At 37.7% G+C, this 27,454-nt stretch overlaps 1 protein-coding gene and 1 long non-coding RNA gene across 2 annotated transcripts in view; both read right to left on the reverse strand.

The window, feature by feature from the left end:
- Positions 1-27,454, reverse strand: part of LOC122422334 — a 594,363-nt gene that overhangs the window by 510,178 nt on the left and 56,731 nt on the right. The window lies entirely within an intron of this gene.
- LOC122422333 (alpha-endosulfine-like) lies at positions 13,505-14,553 on the reverse strand. Its single transcript, XM_043438800.1, has one exon. The coding sequence runs from the start codon at positions 14,409-14,411 to the stop codon at positions 14,046-14,048; it is 366 nt and encodes a 121-aa protein (XP_043294735.1). The 5' UTR covers positions 14,412-14,553; the 3' UTR covers positions 13,505-14,045.

The following is a 27,454-nucleotide window of genomic DNA, read 5'->3' on the forward strand; positions in this document are numbered from 1 at the left end:
ATCTAAGTTCCTGAACTCCTCTTATAGTCTTACAGTGAAGTGGGCATGTTAGCCAGGCTATAATACCTGTTGTATCTGAATATTTGTATTAGTATATAAGTATGGGTTTGTGAAAGTCACTCAGTCACATCCGACTCTTTGCAACCCCCTGGACTGTATAGTCCATGGAATTCTCCAGGCCAGAATAATGGAGTGGGTAGCCTTTCCCTTCTCCAGGGGATCTTCCCAACCCAGGGATCAAGCCAGGATCTCCTGCATTGCAGGCAGATTCGTTACCAGCTGAGCCACAAGGAAAGCCCAAGAATACTAGAGTTGGTAGCCTGTCCCTTCTCCAGAGGATCTTCCTGACCCAGGAATCGAACCGGGGTCTCCTGCATTACAGGTGGATTCTTTACCAACTGAACTATCAGGAAAGTGCTGATTTAACAAGGGCTTAAACAATAATAAAGTCTATCCGTGTGTGTGTGTATCCTCAAATCATGTCTGACTCTTTGCATCCCCCTGGACTGTAGCCCTCCAGGCTCCTTTCTCCATGGAATTGTCCAGGTAACAATACTGGGTTGGGTTATCATTTCCTACTCCAGGGGATCTTCTCAACCCAGGGGTTGAACCTGTGTCTCTTGTGTCTCCTGTACTGGCAGGCAGATTCTTACCACTGTGCCATCAGGGAAATCAAGTCTATCTTTAGCACACAACTAAACATAAGCAGTCCAGAGTGGATATGGTAGCCTCACAGTATCAGGGAGACAGGCCTCTTCTGTCTTGTTACTCTGCTCTCCCGGGGTATTGCCTGTATCTATATAAGCAAAAATGGTTCACCATACCCATGTTCTAGTCAGTGGATGGGAAGGGTAAAAGGGTAAGGGAAGGGCATGCCCTTACTTTAAAAGGCATGTGTCATAAGTTGCACACACCATTTTGTGCACAAACCATTGGCAAAGAACGCAATCCTGTGGCCACACACACTGAAAGGAGGCTGGGAAATGTGGTTCTCGTTTGGTTAGGGATGTGCGGTGCTGTGCTTAGTCACTCTGCTGTGTCTGACTCTTTGCAACACCACAGACTGTAGCCCACCAGGCTTCTCTGCCCATGCGGATTCTCCAGGCAAGAATACTGGAGTGGGTTGCCATGCTCTTCTCCAGGGGATCTTCCCAACCTGGGGATGGAACCCAGGTCTCCTGCATTGCAGGCAGATTCTTAACCAGCTGAGTTACCAGGGAAGCCCTTGGTTAAGTATATGCCTGATTAAATCCTTTTACTATATAAGGACAGATGAGATATTGGGGGACAATATAGCGTCTGTCTTAGTCTGTTCCTCTGGCTTCTCAAACGTGCATGGTATACTATCCAACAAAGAAAAGGAACTAACATGTAAAGGGAAAATAGAGGAAAGCATGTGAGCAGAGACAGCATGCTGATCAGGGAGGCCTTCAGAAAAGAACTGATGCTTGAACTAAGTCTAAGAGGAGTAGACAGTCACCAAGACCACAGATAGAATAAAGGCATTTAGAGGGAAAGAAAACAAAAGCATGTCATTATCACAGAGTGTGACATTTGCTATTCCATTTAGGGAATTTCAAGTAGTTCTATGAAGCCAAAGCATATGGGGGGGTAGATGGAGATGAGATTGGCTAGATACAAAGGAATCAGATAATAAACGGTCTTCTACAGCGAGCAAGGAATTTAGCCACTGCTCTGTAGGTAAAAAGCAAACGCTGATGGGTTTTAAGTAGTGAGGTGACATAACCATATTTATACATTTAAGAGATTACTCTAGTGACAATGCAGAGAATAGATAAGCCTGAAGATGAGGGTAAGATTTAGGAGGCAGTTTGACAAAAACAAGATTACAAAGGTATTACTTATGGCAATACTCATAAGAAATCAGAGCTTTAGGTGACAGATTCTGTAGGACTTGGCAATTAACTGATAGTAGAAATGAAGGGAAAGGAAGATTATTAATGCTTGGGTTGATGCAGCTTAAGATGGAGAATTCAAAATGAGATCATAGACACGTTGAGTTTGAAGGTACTAGGGATGCTAGGAAACAACTGAGTGAAGGTGACCAATATTCAGATAAAAATAAGGATCTGGAGCTAACGAGGTTTAAAATTGAAATGTGCATTTGGAATCATTAGTGTGATGATTCCATTGAAACATTTGACATCAATTAATGAAAATACAGAACTTGAGAAGACATCTGAGAATGGAAGATTGCTTAATATGTAGTGCCAAATACTGATAGTATCACAGACCTTGTCAAGCACTTCTGGGAGCCATAGGTTCTGGCTTCAAGGTTCTGGTCCATACAGGTAGCTAATATATTCAAATACATCAAAAGTCACTGTGATTGAGAGCTGACAGTGAATCGGTAAGGAGAAGGAATTCTGTTGCTTTATAGCTAAAGAAGGAGGAAGAGAATTTTAAAGTAATAATTATAAAAGGATGTAAGTTAGAAGATCTGGATGCATATCCCAGGTCACTCCCTCACTGGCAGATTGAGCTGGGGAGAGAAGAAACAGATCTTTAAAGAGATAGGAGAATGATGTGCAGAAAGAAGCAAAGCCAGGAAATTGAAAGTGAACACAGCCTGTATTTCCAACATGTTCTCAATTCATGGCTTTCCTTGGAATTTCTTCATTCCTACCTTTGAGTTCCACAAAACATCACTGTCATTTTTAATAGCTTTTTCCTTTTCCTCTTCAGTTCAGTCACTCAGTTGTGTCCGACTCTTTGCGATCCCATGAATCACAGCATGCCAGGCCAACCTGTCCATCACAAACTACCGGAGTTTACTCAAACTCACGCCCATCGAGTCGGTGATGCCATCCAGCCATCTCATCCTCTGTCATCCCCTTCTCCTCCTGCCCCCAGTCCTAAGCAAATTTATTTGCTTCTTGCAACAATAAGACTCTAACATACAGATACCATATCCTTTCAGAAAGAAAAAATGAATTTTCTCCTACATGGATGTGAGGAAGTGTGAGGAGGAAAGTGGGTAGAAATAACTATCCTTATCTATGGCAGAGATCATCAGGTACCATCCCATAGACATTAATCTCTTTCCTCAAAAGGAGAACCCATGTTTTAAGTGATAATGATTGAAACCACTCTGCAGTCTCTCTTGTAGCCAGGCTTAATATGTGACAAGCTTCTGAATGATGAGATGTAAGTAAAAGATGACATTAGAACTTCTTAGAAGACTGCTTAAAATATTATCATTATCAAACATTATCAAATATTTTATCAAATAATACCGAATATTATTATGTAGAAAATATCTTTTTGTCCTCTCTCCCTTCCTTTCTCCTGCATTCTGAACAGCTGACCTGAGGGCAGGAGTTTCAGCAAACATCTTGAGTCAAGAGGTGACCTTGAGAATGAAAGCCATTCACAGATTCGGAGAAGAAGATGGGAGGGGCCCAGATCTCTGATGACCACAGAGCCACCAAGAGAACCTAGAACTCTCTTCTCTGTTTATTTTATATGGAAGAGAAATAGATTCGTATCTTATTTAAGAGATTTGAAGCTTGCTGCTATATGCAGCTAAACCTAATTGCAGCAGATACTTTTTTAAAAATTGATATGCCTTTTTATAAATTATACAACTCTAATTCCTAATATTACTACTGCATTTCCCACAGACTATTTTCTTAAATTAAAAAACTGTTTAAGAACTCTTCTTCCCTAATAGGAGAAGTCAGAGCTATGTGATGGGGGAAAAATAGCCAAAAAATTAGGAAAACTCTATTTAGATGCTAGTCATATTATTTTCATAAGCAACAAAACTTCAGGTACATTTTTTATCTTTACATTGAGAGAGCTTAATTAGATGGTATCTATGGGCTTCCCAGTGGCTCAGTGGTAAAGAATCTGCCTGTCAATGCAGGTGACAAGGAAATGCAGGCTTGATCCCTGACTCCAGATCCCCTAGAGAAAGAAATGGCAACCCACTCCAGTATTCTTGCCTGGAAAATCCCATAAACAGAGGAGCCTGGAGGGCATGGGGTCGCAAAAAGAGTTGGACACTGAGCGACTAAACAACAGCAATAACAAGGTCCCTTTTAACTGCAAGAATTTCTCTTATCCTGTATGTTTTTTTTTTTCAGAGAATTATCAAAACAATCAAATGTCTGATTATTATTTAGCAAACACATAGCACTGTGCCAGGCACTTAGCAATATTAATCACCAAAAGAGTAGGTGCCACTCAACTTGCCCAAAGTCACACAGCCTATACTTGGCAGAACCTGGGTTCAAACCCAGGAAGTCCAATGGGTCTCTGATCCACTATCCCAGCCTAACTCAGATAAATAGCCCCACTTAACCAGGTCACTCCAGTACAAGTGGTTTAAAGAACCTAACAGGACTTGGGAGTTTCATTTATGAAATATTTCCAAATGTGATTTCTCCCAACCCTTTAAACGCAGTATTGGTGAGCAGCTCATAGGACAGCAGGGACTTCAGAAGGTACCTGTGGCATGCTCTACACTAGATGGGGTGCGCAGTTTCCCTAAGAATTAGGACTGAAGAAACATTCTTAGAATAGCCTCTGGGGAAGAAGGGCGTTCATTCTTTCTAGTAAATCACATTTGCATTTTAAATAACTAGATAAATGAATAAACAGACCACCACCTCTCATTGTTTCAAGCTGGGCTGTATCACTGATCCTGCTGCTGCCTTGCAGCAGATGGGCCTGCTCTGGCATGTCTGACACTGACCTGCCATGTCTCAGGGGCTCCAGCCACTCCCGCTCCTCACTTCCCTGGCATGCGAATATTGAGTTTCACATAGAAATGTGAAAAATGCCTTTAAGCTCATTGCTACATGAAATACAATATATTTGCCAGAGAAGCTGGACTCTCATGTTATTCATAAATCAATTATGTTTATCCTTAGCCCAGAAAGTACTAAAACGTTCTTTCCTCATTTTGAAATCCAATCTGATATCCACAGTAATTATGCTGCCTTTCATATGAATCACTGTCTCATACTGTAATCGTTAGTACTATGGCTGATTCATTTTCTGCCTTATAGTATTTGAAATGATCGTTTCACTTGTGGTAGGATTTTGGGAGTTATTGCAGTAAATCCTTTTATTCACTAGACTTTCCTTTTTTATCTCATCTTCAGTCTCTTTGTTCAGATTTTACACCAAAGTTTTACAAAGGCTGTAGCAAGTCAGAGAAGAACAAACTATTAAATCCTCCTGAAGCCAGCAAAGCCATACAAATGGATGGCGAAGCCTCCCTCTCCACCACATTTCATTGATCTCGCCTTTCCCACCCGAGGTAAACCGCACCCATCCTCTTATTTGCCCCTTTATTCCTCCTGAAATATAGTTGTGTTAATATTATGTGCTGAAACACTTAAAATATCTAAGTCTTTATTTCTGGTCATTTTCCAAATATACACAATTAGATATGAGTTATTTTCTAGGGATCATAGACCTTACCATTTTAGAAGAGCCACATTTAAAGACAGATGTCTGCTGCCCTGGAATCACCAATATCACATTATTCCATGCATATTAGGCAGGTGTCATGGGATCATCTTGGTTCAGACCCTCTGGAATGTAAGGCATAGTCTTGGGATTATGCCTTGCTGCCCTTTCCACATTAAATGTTCCACTGTCAGAATGAGTGGAGACAGGTGGACCCAACAAAAGGCCATCTAACTCGGACTGCCAACCCCCAGGTGGAATATAAGAAGATGGAAAAGCAAGAACCTTTGCGGACACTGTCAGTGCTGTAAGAAAACATTATGACAAAAGAGGAGACTTGATGTTGCAGATATTAATAAGGATCACTCCAGTGAGAAATTCCTTTCTGTGGCCACAGTCACAAGTAGATTCCATTTCAACATCCATGATAGCTATACATTAGGAGGGGTTGTTTGTATTATACGCCACTTAAGAGCTATTCCTTACCTTGAAAAGTGCTTACCTTGATGCTCTCTTTGCATTTGAAGCATTGGGCTTTTCATTTTAAAACATTAGGCATGAAATTACACCTTCATAATAAGAGTGGCAATTCATTGAATGTTTGCAGTGTGGAGGAGCTTTATAGTCACAATCCTATTTGAGTCTTAACACAACTCTTTGAGGTATTATCAACTCTTCTTTATAGATGAGGAGATTAAATATCACATATCTATTAGAGAAAATCCATATAAGAAATCAGGCTTATGGAGTTCCAAAATTCATGTTTTTAACGACATGGTATGTTTTTAATCTCACGCTGTATTGCCTTTGCACTCACGCATGGACTGCTCAAGAGCTAAACCCAGTTTTTCCCCAGGCCAGTATGTCTTGCTACAACCAGTTGGTTTTTAGAAACTTCATTTTTGCTTTCCACTTGCAAAGCTCACAGGGTTGTTTTGGTTTTTTAATGGAGTTAGAGTAAGTACAGAAAAATGACAATTGTACCCAAAAGCAGAATCTGTTTTAAGTGATATCAACCACTGTAATTTTCTTTATCAACACATTTATTCTATCACCACATAAAAATATCCAATACCAGCTGATCTTTTATTTTGACTGAAGATGATCCTGCATTTTGTAAAATGACTGGTTTTATAAGATACAGAAGGATACACCTCTGTGCAATAGAACAGTTGGTCTTAAAATAGGCAGCTCCGCCATCAACCCTTCCCCCACCCTTGGTTTCTTTTGTAGAGCTGCCGTGACATCTAGTGGCCAAAGTTTAGGGTAGATTTTCTTTATCCACACAGCATGTGGGAGCTCTAATTTAGAAGTGTATTTGCAACCTCACATAGCTAATGAAATTTTAAATCAATACCATGCTTCACAGTTTACAGCTCACTTTTGCATCTATCATTGGTTTATTAACTTGAATGCTATGACTTTCCTATATTACTTAGATTTTTAAAATACGTACTGTAAGTGCCACAGCAAAGCCATGGTTTATTCTGAGTATAGGAATGAATAATAGAATTTGATTCTTTACGCTTATCTTCTACAAAAGTAACAACTATTTAGATTAAGTGTCAATGGTTAAATCAAACTTACATTTTAAATAACAGTCTAAATAAACAAGTAATAAATTTGTATTATCTCAAATAATTTACAGTAAATTATTAATATACAAGTAAATTCTCTATGCCTCTTGCTGACTTAAGAATGATTTTTGCTAAATTAAAAAAAATAGTTAACACTATTGCAATAAGAAATAGAAGACTAAAAATTGGTTTTAAAAAAACAAAAAACCAGTCATTTTCAGCCGATTTTTTATTTCAAAGGTCTAGTCCCTAGTAATTACACTTTCTGAAGTTTAAGTTAAAAGATAACAATTTATAGAAACCAATATACAAACGACCAGAAGAATTTTTTTAATTTTTTTCTAATGCAATTTCTCAGCCTAACAAACTCCAAAAAGCCGAGTCTGAGAGAAGCCTGGTGCACAAATGGTTTATTAAAGACGACAGCTGCAGAAATACGGGCGAGAGACAAGAAGCACCAGGAAGGACAGGAGTGGAGAGGGAAGGAGGACTAGCCACACAAAGGCACAATGCGGAGTCGACCACTATTAGGTGCGAGATCTATGGGACTTTTCAAAAAGAATTATTGAATATACTGTGTCTCTGCTCAAAGGATGAAAAGGTGAAACATTTATCCATTAACTCACATTCCACATTGGTCAAGTTATGTCCCATGGGTTGCAAAATCTCCCACACTTTCAGGTTGCTCATGTCTGTTGGAGCATCCCATGCTGCAGGTGTTAGAGGAGGCACACAAGGGCTAAGGTAAGGCGCTTCTGGTTACACAGAAAAAAGCAGGGCAACATCTGTGCCAACCTGTTCCCTGCAACCACAGCTGGAAGGAAAGAGAAGGCCAGGTGGATCCGCAGTGGTACAAGAGATGTCCAAGACAAGTGTATATAAAATTTGTGTTATGTTCATAATAAATGGGTCGTTCAAGCTGATTGTTATGGATGCTTTTATATTTAGTGGGCACTATTATATAATAGTAATAATAATTTATAATAAGTGTATAATGATAATAAGTAATAATTTATAATAGTGGGCACTATTAAATATGTTGATTAACTGACATAATCATCACTCTGGCCAATGCACAGTACAAGTCAAAATTACAAAAGATCTTGAATCAGTAGTAAAAAGCCATTATCTTGATTGACAACTATTTTAGTAGTACTGTCCAAATAATGCTCACAGTAGGAACTGTTATGTGAAACCATTTTAATCTTGTTTTAAAAATCAACATTAAAAAAAAAATCAACATTTAAAATCAATTATCTCAATGTGAAATCCTGATATGGTTGGGAATAACTGGCTGCTGGGAAGAAACTCTGTTAAGCTTTCATAGAGTCCCAAGAGCAGATGTTTTCCAGAAAGAAGATAAATGAAAGATAATGAGAGTGAGAAATAGAAGGAAATTAAAACCCTATCTTAGATCACCTGATGTGAAGAACTGACTCATTGGAAAAGACCCTGAGGCTGGGAAAGATTGAGGGCAAGAGGAGAAGGTGGCTACAGAGGATGTGGATTGGATGGCATCACCAACTCAATGGACATGCGTTTGATCAAACTCAGGGAGATAGTGAAGGACAGAGAAGCCTGCCGTGCTGCAGTCCACGGGGTCGCAAAGAGTCAGACAAGACTGAGCGACTGGGCAACAACAGGTAATGAAAAAGAATTCCCAAAAGATACGTGTAGATTTGTGCCTGCCAAAGGAAAGTTGGAAGTTCTACTCTTCTGTATGTCCCTGTAGTTCTCAAACTGATCACCTCATGGTCCTCAAAGAGCAAAGCTTTTGTTACTCCTTTCTTCATCACTGCTATCAAACTCAAGTCAAAGAATTAAATGTAAAAAATAGAATCATTAAACTCCTTGAAGACAATATAGGCAATTTTTTTTTTAATAATCTTCAGGATGAGGAAGGATTTTTCAGCCAGAAATCTTAGAAGACTAGTAAATTTTATTACCTAAATAGTAAAAACATATATGGTACAAAGATATGCCAAACAAAAAACCAAATACTTGTAGAATGTATGACAGACAAGTAATTAATATCTGTACTATTAAAAGAGCTCTATCAATAATCAGCAGACCGACTATTAGCTCTCACTTTAGACACTATCAGAATGAAAATAAATGAATATTTTCATTTTGTAATAAAGAATTTAATCATTGATGCTCCTTCTCTACTCACATAACAAAAACAATAGCTACAAATTGAAGCAGTCACCATTATAGTTTACTGGTTTTATTTAACTATAAATATATATGTGTATATATATACATAGAGAGAGAGAGAAAGGGAAGATGGACTATAATCATTTTAATGCTTAACATCTCCAATGTCATTTACAGGGCCCTCTAGTCAGTATACTCACAATAAAGTATAAAATGTACTACTTTTCTGGTACGTAGGATGATGAGAGTCTCCTAACAATACAATTTGTATTGCTATACATTATGCCAAGGTGAATATATCTTCTTTATAGGTTTATTGGGGTAATGATTGAGGCAATATATGTAACTTTTTGTTATTTAGTCGCTAACTCATGTCTGACTCTTTTGCAACCCCATGGACTGTAGCCCTCCAGACTCCTCTGTCCATGGGATTTCCCAGACCAGAATACTGGAGAGGGTTGCCCGTTTTCTTATCTGGGGAATATTCTCGACCCAGGAATTAAATCTGCATCTCTTGCATTGGCAGGCGGATTCTTTAGCACTGAGCCACCTGGGAAGTCCATATGTAAATTGAGCATCTCAATAAATATTTAAAAAAATAAAAGAGCTCTATCAAATCAGTAAATAAAAGAGGAACATCACAGAGTATACCAAAGAACTTGAATATACAATTAATGAATAAAAAATTAAAGAGCAATTAACATGAAAATATATCAATAGCTAACTAACATTTATTGAGAGTGAATTTACCAGGATATGTTTTAAGAGTTTTATGTGTGTTAATTCATTTAATCCTCACAACAATTGTAAAAGGTTTATATTGTTATTATCACCATTTTGCAGATGAGCAAACTGGTGATAATTGAGAAGCTAAATAATTGGCACAAAGTCAGAAAGCTGTTAAGTGATAAAGATAGGATTTGAATTCACATAGACTCCAGAGCCTGGGCTCCTAACCAACTATACACCCTCATTATAAATCCAAGGCAAATGAAAACAATTTACTGCTTTCTATCTGGTCAGTTAATAATCTTTAAGATTATCAGTGTTCTGTGGGCACTCAAATTATTGAGGGAAGTGTCAAATGATACAGTCTTTGTGAAAGACAGTGTAGCAGTAAGAATAAATGTTGCATGTTTTCTCTGTGTCCCAGATAAACTTCTTGTAATAGCATAACCCAAGGAGATAAAGAATATTGGAAGGACTGATGTTGAAACTGAAACCCCAATACTTTGGCCACCTGATGTGAAGAGCTGATGCATTGGAAAAGACCCTGATGCTGGGAAAGATTGAGGGCAAGAGGAGAAGGGGACGACAGAGGATGAGATGGTTGGATGGTATCACCAACTCGATGGACATGGGTTTGGGTGGACTCCGGGAGTTGGTGATGGACAGGGAGGTCTGGCGTGCTACAGTTCATGGGGTTGCAGAGTTGGGACACGACTGAGCGACTGAACTGAACTGAACTGATAAATAGAAATGTTCTTAAAAGCATTGTTAATAATAGGAGGGAGAAGAAAATGGAAAAACCACAAAGTTCATCAGTGGAATAGTGGGTTAAACAAAGTGTAGCTACACAATGAATGAGCATACAGTCTTAAAAATGGGTGATCTATTCACTGACATAGAGAGGTCTGAAGATCACTGAGTATAAACTCTATTACAAAGCAGGATATAGTCTATGGTTTTCAACTTTCTACTGTCATAGGTCATGAAGGCCTTTAGAGTCCATAATGAAAAATGGCTCACTGAGTCACTGACTCTCAATTGCATAAGGGAAAGGAGCAAAATCCCTAGTTATAAAACTGTTGGTGTATAGTACAAGGCTATACATAAAGACATATGTATATATTTATACCATATATATATAAAAAACACCATACATATACCATATACATATATACACGTATACAACTCTATATGCATATGTTTGCTAAAAAAAAAAAAATCTGAATTGATCTTTGCAAAAACTCAAACTATAAACATTAGCCTGAATAACAGTACTGGGGAGCTATTTATATTTCCTTCCTCATATATTTTGTTTGGAATTTCTATACAATTGTATATTATCTATCAAATCAAGAAAGAAAATAATGCCATTTTCATCTGGAAAAAGAATTAATGCCTTTGATATGTTCTTCGTAAGCTGAGGAAGACACCACCATCTTTCTCTGTTCCCCATAGGTCATCCAAGTTTGTAAATACCTTATGGCTAGATTTCTCTTGTTTCATCTTTTGGGTTATTGCCATACTTGTGACTCTTCAAACAAGGGCCAATATATGTAAAATGAATGCTTCCTTTATAGATGACACTCTTAAATATTAAACCTAAATGATGAAAGCACAGAAGAAAAAAATGCTGAGCTGCTTTGTGACTTTCAAAGAGCCAAGTTCCTCCTCCCATAAGAGGTAACTCCTCACATTCCTTAAGGCTTTAGCAGATCCCTGTTCCCTGGAGGAGAAGCAGAGCATACCAAACTTAAGGAGCCAATGCCTCCCTTATACATTAAGAAGTCAATAACTCACTTCTACCAGGATTAGATCATTGATTCCAACATGATCTTAACAGAAGTGTTTAGTGGCAGTTCCCTCCCTGCTAAACTTCTTAGTATAGTATATTCTTAGAATATATCCTCCCAAGAGAGTAGCGGGGTAGATTCAAGCTAAGAAAGCTAAATCAACTCATCTTGGTGGGTAGCTCAGCCATATGGCTACTGAAAAACAGTCTATGTTGCAAAATGGGAAATCCTGTACCCTGAACCATCCACCAGCTTCTACTGGATCTAATACAAGCTGTAAAGCTTCTGATGTGGGATTAGGAATCAGAAATCAAATACCATGTAAAACAGATTATGCTATAATAAACCAAGTGAAAATTCAGAGCAGATTGGTTTTTTTTCCCCCTGTGGAAATATATGTATTACACACACACATGGATAAAATTAAAACGGCAAATAAATGTGAAAGTAAAACACATTTAAAATAAGGAACAGTCTCTTTTCCAGGAAGGTATACATAAATACCAATCAGATATGCAGATGACACCACACTTATGGCAGAAAGCGAAGAACTAAAGAGCCTCTTGATAAAAATGAAAGAGGAGAGTGAAAAAGTTGGCTTAAAGCTCAATATTCAGAAAACTAAGATCATGGCATCTGGTCCCATCACTTCATGGCAAATAGACGGGGAAACAATGGAAACAGTGACAGACTTTATTTTATTGGGCTCCAAAATCACTGCAGATTGTGACTGCAACCATGAAATTAAAAGATGCTTGCTCCTTGGAAGGAAAGTTATGGCCAACCTAGAGAGCATATTAAAAAGCACAGACATTACTTTGCCAACAAAGTTCCATCTAGTCAAAGCTATGGTTTTCCAGTGGTCAGGTATGGATGCGAGAGTTGGACTATAAAGAAGGCTGAGTGCCAAAGAATTGATGCTTTTGAAATTTTGTGTTGGAGAAGACTCTTGAGAGTCCCTTGGACTGCAAGGAGATCCAACCAGTCCATCCTAAAGGAAATCAGTCCTGAATATTCATTGGAAGGACTGTTGCTGAAGCTGAAACTCCAATACTTTGGCCACCTGATGCGAAGAACTGACTCATTGGAAAAGACCCTGATGCTGGGAGGGATTGAAGGTAGCAGGAGAAGGGGACGACAGAGGATGAGATGGTTGGATGGCATCAGTGACTCAATGGACATGAGTTTGAGTAGGCTCCAGGAATTGGTGATGGACAGGGAGGCCTGGTGTGCTGCCGTCCATGGGGTTGCAAAGAGCCAGACATGACTGAGCGACTGAACTGAACTTAAATAGCCATACATAAATAGTAAGGATGTGCTTAGTTCGCTCAGTTGTGTCCGACTCTTTGCAACCCCATGGACTTTAGCCCACCAGGCTCCTCTGTCCATGGGGATTCTCCAGGCAAGAATACTGGAGTGGGTTGCTGTGCCCTCCTCCAGGGATCTTTCTAACCCAAGGATCGAACTCAGTTCTCCCACATTGCAAGCGGAATAATTATATTAGAAAGTCAGTTATCCTTATTTTCAATTAAGATACAATAGCTATTTATCAAACATGCATATTTTCTGCACATAAAAATCATTTAGTCTTTATTTTTTTTTTTTTCTAGGTTGGTTTGTTTTTTTTTTTCCCGTGGATCTTCTTGTTTGTTTTTTATTTCAAATACTGAGAAAGTCCCCTGGGCTCTGTAGTGCTCCCCACGCTCATCCCCTTTCTCCCACACTCACTGCCCTTCTTCCCGCAGCAAATCTACGTCAAGGACAGCACTTTTTCCCCACCCAAACAATAAACATTCAGCTCTTAGCCTGTTCTGCAGAACCAGAGGAGTCATCTGCATCTTTCATATTTAGACAGTTTCTTTTATCTGACATCAGGTCCCCAGTCATATCCAAGCTAGCAAGGCACTCTTCTACACAGCTCAATTAGAACCCCTCACCTTTAGTCCGCTTCACTCCCCCACCCCACCCCCACTCCACCCCAGCCACAAGGCTAAGGAGGAGGATAGTTAGGAATGTTTTTGTTATCAATTCTAAGTCCTAATTCATAACCCCTCACATCTCCCACTCCACCCTCTCAACCCCCCACACCCCCCCACCCCACCCCCAGGATTTCACTGAGATGTCTCCCAACAATTACTTGGAAAAAAAAGGAAAAACAAAAAAGAGTCAAGATCTTGGTGCTCGGCCCAATGGGCTCCATGCGCTGGGACACCGACGGGCAGGGGCTTCTGCCTCTCCAGCCCGCACCCGAGCCACCTCCTGACCCCTGGCTGCAAAAGCAGGGAGGGGCAGGAGCCAGCACAGGACCCAGGGGGCAGCGTCTCAGGATCTGGCGGAGCGCCGGGAAGCATCATTCGACTTGGCCACCCGCAAGCTTGCTGGTGACGAGCGAGGACTTTCTCTGGGGCAGATCCTGTGGGGTGGGGATGTGGTCATCGGTCACCAGGTTCTTGTCTGGTCCTGCACTGGGCAGCTGCTTATCCTTCATCTTGGCTTTGGCCATGTTGTAGTCTCCTGAGTCAAAGTACTTTTGCCCTTTCTGGAGTCTCTTCATGAGGAAGTCAGAGCCTCCAGGCTTTTGTCCTAGGCTTGGATATTTGGCTTTTAGCTTTGCCTCCTCAGCTCTCTCAGGGAGAATACCTTCTTTCTCTTGTGTGTCCTGCTTCTCCTCGCCGGTCTCTTCCGTAGGGTTCTCCTCTTCTTGTTTCTGGGACATGGTGGGACCGGGACTGTGGAGTGTGGGGGGCCCGGGAGGTCAACCGGAGAAGGGAAGGGGGAGGGGAAACGGGACAACCAGCGCTGCTTCTTCAGCTCCTGTCACTAGGATTGCTCAGTCAAAAATCCATTTAGTCTTTAAAACAAATGATCTCTTCGAAATAAAAGTGACTGAATTCCTGTCAAATGTACATTGTAAAGCAATTATCCTACAATTAAAAAAAATTTTAAAGAAATATAAATTATATTTCTAAACATAATACATAAATTTTATATACTTTATATAAATATATTTAAATATATTTATATTTTTATAAGTATAAATTAAATTTTAAAAGGTGATTGAAGAGAGCTCATTCTAAGTCTAGATCAGCATTTAGCCTGCACAACTATTCTGGGTGACAGGAATTATTAATAGTATTTTATAGGTAAAGAAACTGAGACCAATAACTCTTATTGACCTGCTCAAACATTAAGTAAACAGAAGGGCTGGGATTAGTGCCTAGGTCTAGACTTCTAAGTCCAAATTTCTTTTTGATGTATCACGCTTCCTCCTAAACATTATAGAGAAAAGTTTCTTATTCAGAGTAGGTGAGAAAGAGTTAGTAATCTGTGTATTTTTAAAATGCAAAAGAATACAACATACAATTGCTTCAAGACAGAAAAAATATTAGTAGGTTAGAAATACTATGTTACAGAAGAAGTTGTAATGAATGATTCTTGGGTGAGTTTAATTAATAAAGTAATAGAAAGATACCATTATGAGTTGATTCTTCTACGTAAATCCTGAGGACAGCACAGCAGCTACCAGGCTCAGGCTCCATGTTAAAGCATTAGTTGATGGTGAGGGGTGAATGGGACTACCAGTCTTACCCCAGGGAACTGGTTCTAAGTTTCCTCTGAGATAGAATATGTGAATCAAATAAAAACTAATAAGCCTGCCCTTTGAGAGAGAAGGGAATGATGAGACGTCTATTAAAATCATTGCAACCACAATGAGAACAGAGCCTTCTCAGCAAACATAGAAAAAATGTGCTTGGAGAAGAAATAAGGACCATTCGGGCTTGCAGGAGGGGTATGACTGTAATATCCACAACTTTCAAGGCTACATAACAAGATCCTATGAATGGGAGACACAGCTGGACATGAGAATTAAAGTCAGAGCAAAAAGATTGGCTTTGACTACTGTATAGGAGCAATGACAATCCTGCTGAGAAGAGTTTGTGAGCCTCCCAAGACCGACTAGAGATTTGAACAGAGACATTAAATGATTAAGCCTCTGGTACTCAGGGGCTTCCCAGGTGGCGCTAGTGGTAAAGAACCTGCCTGCCAAGGCAGGAGACATAAGAGACCTGGGTTCAATCCCTGGGTCAGGAAGATTCCCTGGAGGAGGGCACGACAACCCACTCCAATATTCTTGCCTAGAGAATCCCATGGGCAGAGGAGCCTGGCGGGCTATAGTTCACAGCCTCACAGAGTTGGGCATGAATAAAGTGACTTCAGGCACTCATAGCCAAAGATTAGGTATAGTGAAGGTTATGTAACATTGAGGTCCAAAGCTACAGTATTCCATGTTGACACGTCTCTAGTTCACACGGCCCATGAACCACATCTCTTCCACCTTGCTCCTCTACTAGCACAGCTTCTGCCTGGAAGAAGCTTGAGTCACACATCTGTTTTTTGGCTCACTGGGTATGTCTTAAGGCCCAAGTCCAGAAAAGTCATACCTAACTTCCCATATATCTTTGGTAAGAATTTAGATACATGGATACTCCCAGCTATGAGAAAGATTGGGGCATGGCATTCTTATATTCCAGCTAACATTGTGTAGTCTTTAGTTTACCTTATAATTTACCTTATAATTCTATTATTATGTAAAGAGAGAGCAAATTTTTGTGATCAATAGTCTCTAACTGTCAACTAGTAGTCTTTAATCTTAACCTTCATTTACATGCCCACAACTGTACCCCTCCTCTCATAAAACAAGAAATTTGGAAAGGAACATAGTTCACATGTATATGATTCTTACAACCTTTATGTATATAGTATATAATCCACAGTACAAGTTCAAGAAACTCATAAGATACTATTTGTTTTATGTTTTGTTTTTTTGGCCACGAGGCAGGGATCCCTGACCTGGGATCAAACCTTCACTGCCTGCATTGCAAGGCGAAGTCTTAACCACTGGACTGGCAGGGAAGTCCCTCATAAGATATTATTTGGATAATATGTCTGAACCGATGCCTAGAACAGCAAAAAGCAACCCTCACATAACAGAATCTAAACTTGGACATAAAATATATTATTGCAGTATATTTTATAATTTTTTATCTTTAGAAGCTAGCTTTTATACATTTATTAAATCTATGAAAATACTTATTAAAAGCATGATCATCTTGATAACTCAACATTTTTTTCTGAAAGGAAGGGAATCCAATTCAAACAATCCCTGATTACACAGTATACCTGGTTGAAAAATTCTAATTATATGATATATAGCTGCTTTTACTAAATTCAGTCATGAGAGTGTTGATTTTTACTAAATTCATTTAAATAAGTTATGTACATAGACTACCCTAGAGAAAAAACAAAGTATGTATAGACATTTTAAGTAAGATCTTTTCAGAGTATTGTGTTAAAACCCATCATATCAGGAATTTAATATTAAAAGTTTCTAAATGTGGCTGAGTCTATTAAAAATTCATTGGCTTAATGACTTATTTATCTTTTAATTGAAGTATAGTTGATTTACAATACTATATTAGTTTCAGATGTACAATATAGTGATTCAATATTTTTATAGATTATACTCCACTTAAAGTTATTATAAAATATTGGCTGTATTCCTGTGTCATATAATATATCCTTACGGGTTATGTGTCTTATACATAGTAGTTTATACCTCTTAATTGCTTACCCCTGTCTTGTCCCTACCCATTTTCTGCTCCCACTGGTAACCACTAGTTTGTTCTCTATATCTATGAGTCTGTTTCTGTTTTGTTATATTCATTCATTTGTTTTACTTTTTAAATTCTACATATAAGTGATAACATACAGTGTTTGTCTTTCTCTGACTTATTTCACTAGGCATAATATCTTCTAAGTCCATCCACGTTGTTGCAAATGGCAGAATTTCACTCTTTTATGGCTGAGTAATATTCCATATGTATGTGTGTATATACCATATCTTCATATGTATATACATATATATAAATGTACACCACATCTTTTTTATTCATACCTCTGTTGATGGACACTTAGGTTGCTTCCACATCTTGGCTATTATAAATAATGCTGCTATGAGCACTGGGGCACATGTATCTTTTTGAATTAATGTTTTCCTTTTCTTCATATATATATATCCAGGAGTGGAATTTCTGGGTCATATGGTAGTTCTATTTTTAGTGTTTTGAGGAATCTGCATACTGTTTTACGTATGCTGTACTGTGTTCAATCATGTCCAATTCTTTGTGACCTCATGGACTGTAGCCCGCCAGGCTCCTCTGTCCGTGGAATTGTTCAGACAAGAATGCCGGAGTGGGTTCCATTTCCTACCCCAGGCAATCTTCCTGACCTAGGGATCAAACCCACATCTCCTGCACTGTCTGCATTGCCAGGCGGTTTCTTCCCCGCTGCGCCACCTGGGAAGCCCCCTGTTTTCCATAGTGGCTGCACCAATTTACACTCACATCAACAGTGTACTAGGATTCCCTTTACTCCAGATCCTTGCCAAAATTTGCTGTTTGTGTTTTTTTGATGATTGTCATTCTGATGATGTGAAGTGATATCTCACTGTGATTTTTATTTGCATTTCTCTAATGATAGTGTGCTAGCCGCTTAGTCATGTCTGACTCTTTGCAACCCCATGGACTGTAGCCTCCCAGGCTCCTCTGTCCATGGGATTTCCAAGGCAAGAGTACTGGAGTGGGTTGTCATTTCCTACTCCAGGGGCTCTTCTGACCCAGGGATCAAAGGAGTCTCCTTCGTCTCCTGCATTGGCAGGCGGATTCCTTACCACTGCACCACCTGGGAAGCAATGAAACACTGTTTCCTATGTCTGTTGGTTATCTGAGTATCTTCTTTGAAAAAGCCTTCTGCCCATTTACTACAAAACTACAGTAATCAAAACAGTATGGTACTGTCACAAAAACAGGAACGGGGCTCAGTGGAACAGAACAGAGGGCCCAGAAATAGACCCACACACCTATGGCCAACTAATCCACAACAACAGAGGCAAGAATATACAACAGAGAGAAGACAAACTCTTCAGTAAGTGCTGCTGGGAAAACTGGACATCTATATGTAAAAGAATAAAATTAAAGCATGTTCTCACACCATATGCAAAAATAAACTCAAAGTGGGTTAAAGACTTAAACATAAGACTAGAAACTATAAAACTCCTAGAAGAAAATATAGGCAAAACACTCTTCAACATTAATTGTAAGAGTATTTTTTTGGATCTGTCTCCTAGATCCAAAAGATGGAGGAGAAAAGAAACAAAAGATCTAGGGCAAAAGAAACAAAAACAAACAAATGAAACCCACTTAGACTTTAAAGCTTTCACACAGCAAAAGGAACCATGGACAAAACAAAAAGAATATACAATAGAGAAACAAACAGACTCTTCAATAAGTGTTACTGGGAAAACTGGACAACTACATGTAAGAGAATAAAATAAGAACATTTTCTCATCTCATATACAAAAATAAACTCAAAGTGGATCAACTGCCTAAATGCAAGACTATGAATAAGAGAAAATGTTTGCTAATGATATGACCAATAAAGGGTTAAGATTCAAAATATGTAAACTGCTTACACAACTCAATATCAAAACACAAACAACCTGATTAAAAATTGGGCTGATCATTTTAAATACCTCAACATAATTTTCCAAAATAGCATTAATTAAATTTACTGAAATAATATTAAACTATTGCTTAACATTAAAGAATGTTTCCTTTCTCAACCAGCTAATATGGTATCATGTATATGTAATTTTAAAACTGCCTGCACCATTTAACAGTCTATTCTGTTTTAAGTTACATTTTAATTAGACATTTCTAATCCATATGATTAAATAATTTTGAGATTATTTTAGGAGAGAAATGGACTTGAACAAACAGGAATCCTGATAATTATAGTGCAGGTTACTCTCAGCCAAAAATAGGTTAGGGAAGGTTTCCCAGTCTAGGTTTTCTCAAGCAAAGCAAAAGTATGATAACAAAAGAATACGCATCTCCACCTATGGACAGAATATAAAGGATATAAAATGAAATCTCTCCTTAGAAGTCAGTGAAGCATCTGAATATAAGGTTAAGAAGTTGCCCCAACTGGCACTGAATGTAAGGTTTTTTTAATTTTTGTTTTATATTTTTGAAAAGTGTTTCCACACACAAAACGGAGAAGTTTGGTGAACTACTTTTACCTCTGTTTATCCACAGAAAAATATAATCAGACTAGCAGCAAAACAGGCTCAACACACACTATGCCAGCAAACCCTCGATCTTAAATTTAAAAAGAGAAGAAACAGACTCAAAGACAGTTGTTAAGGAATTCTGGCAGAATCTCTTCAGAGAGAGAAGTTAATAGGTGTAATAAATGACCCAGGGCACCGGTAGGAACAAATTATATAAATAAACTTAAGAAGAAGTTATACAAAAAATGTGGACCCAAACAAATGTGAACCTGTAAGTTACAAACGCAAACTCAGGATGGCATGGCCTAGTAAAAGCTGTTTGACCCGCCGCTCCTCTGTTCTTTTGTCAGTTACAGGAGTAGCCTCTTAAGATGTCACTTTTACAAATGTAAGCAAAATAATTTCATAAAGAGATGTTTTGTCTTATTAAACACTGCCCCCAGTACATAGTCCAGATTTCCCTCTTAGCTTGAAGGAAAAGTGAATGAATATTGGAGCAGAAGGTTTACATTAAAGTTTTTATTTAAATTATCATTACTATGGGCTCTTAAATCACCTAATGATTCGTTTGCTTTGCAAACCTAAAACAGAACTTTTTAAGATAAACTTTAACTCACTACAAATCATAAAATTATTTCCATATAAAGTCTGTTTATTAAATGTGTTAAACTGTTATATGGTCCCTATAAATTTATGGAAAGGCAAAGAACTGCTTGGAGGAATACCTGCAAAAGCAATATACATCATAAAAAAACTTTTACACTGTGAAAAGAGAGAGTACACAAGGATATCCAAGGATGGGAATTGAATTACTAAGGCTAACATGAGCCAAGATGATCTCATTTTATGTGAAGCCATCCTTAAAGGCAAAGATTACAGCCCTAAACTTTATCTATTAGACTTTCATTATTTTGGCTAATTCTAAGAAGAGGCATTTCAGACTTCTTCATCTCCTGATTACAAGGAATTTAATGACTGACTGGGGTTCAACAGCACATAGCCCTTTCCCCATTTTTGGATGCAAACAAATTCCTGAAAGATATGGTTACAAATTACCATAGCTCCCAGCAAAAGATCATAACGTTAATATTTCAGCATCTCTAGAATATACCTATTAATTGTAGAGATTTTAGCTGTAGATACAACCATAGCCTTCCCTGATAGGAACTATATATGGCCAGGTTAGCTTTCTAACACCTTGAAACTGTCATGTTAAGTCATTATGAAAAATATTAGGACAAATGCCCTGTTTCTGCCAGATTTCCTAAGTAAAGCTGCACCGCTCCATCAACCAGCAGACATTATCTTTTTTCCTATGACAACCTCAGTAGGAACCAACAACAGAAGGAACTCTGTGAAGGCTCAGAGCTCCAAGGGGACTATCTGGCAGATTCTAGAAAGACTCCTTTCTGAATGAGTAGCTGTGACACCTACCAACTATTTGGTTGCTATACAGACAAACCGTGTATCTTTTTCCTCCATGATTTCACTTCATTGGTTCATGTCAGAGGATTACCAGCCTCAGAGAAAATATCACTTGAGAATATTTTATGACAAATCCTCAGTCTGTGGTGATCAGAAATTGATTTTATTTCCACATTCTCACAACCACAGCTAAAAGTGAAATTATTCCTAATCTCCTACTACACACCAAGTCAAATACTCACGAATGCACACAACACAGAGAACAAGTTGTATAGTCATCCAGAATATTTTCTTATAAATAGATTTGTCACCTTACTTTGTTAATTTAATTGCAAAAGGAATATGTTAATACTTTTCTGATTACATCATGAGGTTATAATGAAAATTAAGCTCTTCTAAGTCTCTAAAGAACCCATATCTCTTTGGATACAAAAACCACCCAACACATGATGTATCTAAAATACCTTCCATGTGTGTCATACAAGTTTCATAGGCGATGAAGACATTACACATGACTGTCTTGAGACAGTGACTGGTTTCTTCACTGTCAAGGAACAAAGGAAAAAATATTTGCAAGAGGCTTCCATCTGGATATTACAGAACCTGAGTATTACTCTGAACAAAACTGATCCTGGAAGTGGTTAGATTTTTCTCATTGCTATCATTTTTTGACAGGTGTGGTGTGATACTGCCAAGTAAAACATATATTTAAATGCAGTAATCCAAGAAGAATGGTGAGTTATGTAGTCTGTATTTTATAAACACAATTTCATTTGATATGTATGCGTGCTCCTCACCAAGATCTTAAAAGGAGAATAAAATGCAATTTAAAGTTGAATTAATATTTAGGACACACTTTCACTTTCTATTTAATTCTCAGAAATAATCATACAATATAGACATTATTATCTCTGTTTTCTAGTACAATGACTGAAACTCAACTGTTGAGTGATTTGTCCAAGGTTATAAAAAGTTAATAGTTGATGGAATCTGATTTTGAATCCAGGATTTGAAATACCAAATCCAGAGTTCCTTCCACTACTCCATGTTGCATCCTTACACAACACTCAATATTCTTTTCGGCTAAAGGACAATGCTAAGAAAAGCTCACCATATGACTCCACGTATGACTCAGGGTGCTTGTGTGAATTTCCATCTTATGAGGTTCGTTGAGAGATAAGGAAGCAGCCAGGAGAGCCGCAGTAAATCCTTAAGTGTCATTCAACAGGAAACACCCCAGAGCCATTCATTTTAGCCTTGGCAAACTAACTTTTGGTTTAGTTTCCTTTTCTGGATTTCATTAAAAGATGGTGCGTATGTAAATCAAAAAGCATAGGAAGAATGAAAATTGGTTAAAAAAAAAAAAAGTCTGAGTCAGTAAAGATCAGTATTTATTTTATAATTGCAAAACTCTTTATAAAAAACAATTATTTCTGACACAGTTTATATAAATTCATGTAAATTAAATTTTAAGTTCCTTGAAGGAATTAATTACTCAGAGGAATACCTTGGTATAATTTTTGTAAGCAAATATTAATCTTGAACATAGCTACCTGTGGGCAACATAGCACAGTGCCTGATAGCAAGGACTTCAGAAGCAGACTTCCTAGGATTTCCTTCCGACTCCTCTGTTTACCAAACATGTAGCCTCGAGCAAGTTACTAACCTCTCTGTGTCTCAGTTTCCTCATTTGTAAAATCAGGGCTGATAAAAACAGTACTAATAACAATCTTAAGAGTTATTATGAGAGTTAAAATGAATAAAAGTATATATTAAGTACTTGAAACTGTAAGTACTGGCACATAAGAAGTATCAAACATGTTAACTAAAAATACTGTCACACTGCTTAAAACAATATACATTTCTGTTACAAACAGCTGCCTATTTGGATCTGAATAGACATTATTATAAATATAATAATAATGATATAAAATTATCATAACCATTTATTTGTTATTATTATGAGGCACGGGCTTATGTAGTTATGTGCTAAGTCACTTCAGTCGTGTCCGACTCTTTGTGACCCCATGGACTATAGCCCGCCAGGCTCCACTGTCCATGGGATTCTCCAGGCAAGAATTCTGGAGTGGATTGCCATTTTCTCCTCCAGGGGATGCTCCCGACTCAGGGGTCAAACCTGAATCTCCTGCATTGGCAAGTGGGTTGTTTCCCACTAGCGCCACCTGGGAAGTATCATAATCAAATAAACTACATTATTTTTAAATTTATTTATTTTTAATTGGAAGATAATTGCTTTATAATATTGTGTTGGTTTCTGCCATACATTGACATGAATCAGCCATAGGAATACATATGTACCTCCCTCTTGAACCTCCCCCTCCACCTCCCACCCCATGCCATCCTTCTAGGTTGTCACAGAGCATGCCATTTGAGCTCCCTGTGTCTTCAACAAATTCCCACTGGCCATGTAATTTCACATACGATAATGTATATGTTTCACTGCTACTGTCTCAATTCGTCCCATCCTCTCATTCCCCCTCTGTGATCACAACTACATTTTTGACCACTATACTGTATGGTTCCTTGGATATAAGCCAAATCTCAGTCTTAAAGACATGATGAGTCCAGTTTTCAGATACATGGGCAAAAGTATTGAGGACTGCATAAGTAAGGCTATGAGCTGAAAAGAATAAAGACATAGATAGAGACTATATACTTAAAGAGGCATATATATATATATATATACACACACACACACAATAGATGCATTTTTAAAAGATAGTAACTTTATAGAAACAAACCTGACCACTAAAATGAAATGACAATTTGCCTACCTGAGCATTCCAAGATGACACTGTTGACGCCTTAAAAATTGCTCCTGCCCAGATGCCAAAAGGACTAAAGCTCTACTTTTAAAAGACTCATGCCATTGAATAAACTTTGTCCAATTCCTTTTAAAAAAAAAAAATTGCTCCTAAGAGCATAAGTTAATTCAGGTATAAGAGACTGATCAGTGTTTATTCCAGGAAAATGAAGAAGCACAAGACAGAAGAGCTCAGGCTAGTTTAGTACTCTTCTTGGGACAGGAAGAAGAAGGCAGACACAGAAAGTACTGAACTAATAGGGGATCCACTGAAAAAGTTTAGAACAAGCCCTGAGATTGACTTTCTATTTTTCTTATACTCTAAGCCAGGCTTGGGAAACTTTTTCTATAAAGGCTCAGATAATAAATATTTTAAGCTCCATAAGCCATATAGTCTCTGTTACCACTACACAACTCTGCCAATGCAACACAAAAGCAGCCCTAGATAATACTACACAACAAATGAATCCTGCCCCAGTAACACTGTATTTACAGATATAGGCTGTGGCCAAATTCCGCCCTCCAGATACAGTCTGCTGACCTCTGTTCTAGACCAGTAGCACTTGGGATTTTCTGATAAAATCCCCTACCATATTGCTCCCACATAAAATGTAATTAGTAATAAAGTTATTTTTTAAAAAAGCATCTTTGTAAAGAGAATGAAAAGAGCATATATTAATGTGTTTAAATCTTTAATCCAAGTAAAATGCAGAATAAACCCAAAACTCTACACAGAAACCCTGTAATAGAACACACAGGCCCCAGATTGTTGCAAACTGGTGTTCTGGAATTTGAGAAAGTCCTTGTGGCTCAGAGTTTCCTGCGTGTGGACCCATCACACAGATATGTCTCAATTTTAATAAATAAGGAAACAAACTTTAAAAACGTTAAGGAACCCAAAGTCAAGCTGGCCAACAGAGACTCTCTATTGAAACACCAGACTTGTCTGACTTCAAAGCCCATGCTGAAAAAGAACTTTGACTTATTTCTACCAATAGGAAAATCAGTCTTCACTAGAGTCCATAAAGCAACATTAATAGATAAGTACCTATTGTAGGTAAAGCAGGATTATTTCACAGGGTTTTTGCTCTGGAGGTGCTTGAATAGTATCAGAACTATAATATTTAGTGTTACATATTTCAAGAAAATGTAGAATATTTACACCTAACCTATATTTTTGTTACTCTCAATATTTCAAACAATTCTTTTATTTTGGAAATGCCCAAGCATAAGTTGAATATTGATTTTCAGAGTAAGATGTATTAATATTCAACTTAAAGCTATATATTAATAAAGATGAGTCTTAGCAGAAGAAAGAAAAAATCCATTTAAATTTTGCTAAACACCAGGGGGAAACAGAATTGGTAAATCCATTTCAAAACATATACAGGGCTCTTATCAAATAACTTTACACATGTATACAAATTAAATACTTGGGGAAATTTCACAATGTAAATTTTAAAAGAGTAATTAGAAAGGCAGATAGGGCTTCAGTTCAAAGAACTACTTCTTAAAAAAGAGCATTTGCGATAACTCACTAAGTGAAACATATGACATCATGGTGTACATTTTATTTATAAGAGATTAGCTGGTTACATCCTAAGAAAAAAGACAATACACTGCGGATTTTCCCTAGGCTTTTGAGATTATATTATGCCATTGATTTCTGTATCTGTCATCATATTGCAACCTTAAAATGTATTGCTGACCTGGTATAGACTATCACACATCTTTGAGTAGGGTTACTATAGCACTAAGATTGCAAAAGGATCATGACCAAAAGGTTACAATTTATCATTATTATTATTGAAATTTTGAAAACAATTTCAATTTTATATAATTTCTTCTTTGATATTCAGACAGTTTCTATTGACTAAAGCACGTATATTCTTTATAGGCTTTAAAAAAATATGATTGCGGAAATTCAATAATGACAAAGTAGATAATTTGGACAAATTGCCAGAAAAACTGAACAAAATATAAAAACATATTCTCCAAGGCACTGGAAAGCCAAAAAATAATGAAGAGTAACCAGGACAAGATTTGGGGAGACTGAGAACCAAGGAGATGAGCCTGACATTTTAAACTACTTACTCTTTGGGGGCAGGTTTTCTAGTCATTCAGTGAGTAAAGACTCTGCCTGCAGTGCAGGAGACGAAGGAGATGTGGGTTCAGTCCCTGGGTCAGGAAGATCCCCTGGAGGAGGGCACGGCAACCCACTCCAGTATTCTTGCCTGGAGCATCCCATGGACAGAGGAGCCTGGTGGGCTACAGTCCATGAGGTTGCACAGAGTCGGATGTGACTGAGCACAAGCCCATTCTCTGAGGGAACTGACAGATCCAGAAGGGGCAACTTGATGACTAAGAAGCTGAACTCTGCTGATGGCAGCCTTGAAGAGGCAGAAGGAAGGGGCTGGGGTCCAGAGTTACTAGCTTCTTTTAATTAGTGTCTGCATGGCATATCTGAATTTAAACTCAAGTTTTAATTATTATTTACATTAAGTGAAAAATAAACAATTCCAATTAAGAGAAAAAGATCACTGGATTGAGTTTTTTTGTTTATATGCTATAATTGACAAAACTAAAGCAAAACGAAACAAAAAATAGAAAGTAAAAGACTATCAAAGGGATGCCATGCAACTCCAACCAAAAAACATAGTATAATATACAAAAATAAAACACAGAAAATTTGAAGGCATTCCCAGAGATAAAACAGCATATTTCATGACAGAAGTTTAACTCGCCAGGAAAATACAGTAACTCTAAAATGTATACATATTACAACACAGCCACATAATGTATAAAAAGAAATTAACAGTACTATAATGAGAACTAAAGAAATCTACAATCATATGGAAGATCTTAACATATATGTTTTAGTAGTATTAGGATAAACAGACAAAATATCAGTAAGAACTTAGAATAGTTGAACAATTAATAAACTTGAACTAATTCACTGACACAGAACACTGCCCTCAACACATGCTGAAATGGCATTCTTTTTAAGTATGTACAACTTATTTATAAAAATTGATCCTCTTTTAGACCATAAGACAAATTTTAATAAATTTTAATGAACTGAAATCTACAGTATGTTTTCTGGCGAATTAAGGTAAAATAAGTTCTAAAAACTTTCAGAATATCCCCCCTACATTGGAAATTAATCAGTATATGCCAAACCTTTTATAGATTTAATATAATCCCAGTTAAAATTCTAGTAGGCTTTTGCTTTGTTTTCTTTATTTTGTTTTGTAGAATTTGACAAGCTGATCCAAAATGTATATGAAGATAAGAAAGGTCAAAATTATCCTCATATCAAGAATTATATAAAACTACATAATTAAAACAGGGTTTCCTGATGGCTCAGTGGGTAAAGAAT

This window comes from Cervus canadensis, chromosome 19 (assembly GCF_019320065.1).
Source record: "Cervus canadensis isolate Bull #8, Minnesota chromosome 19, ASM1932006v1, whole genome shotgun sequence".
Taxonomy (NCBI): Eukaryota; Metazoa; Chordata; class Mammalia; order Artiodactyla; family Cervidae; genus Cervus; species Cervus canadensis.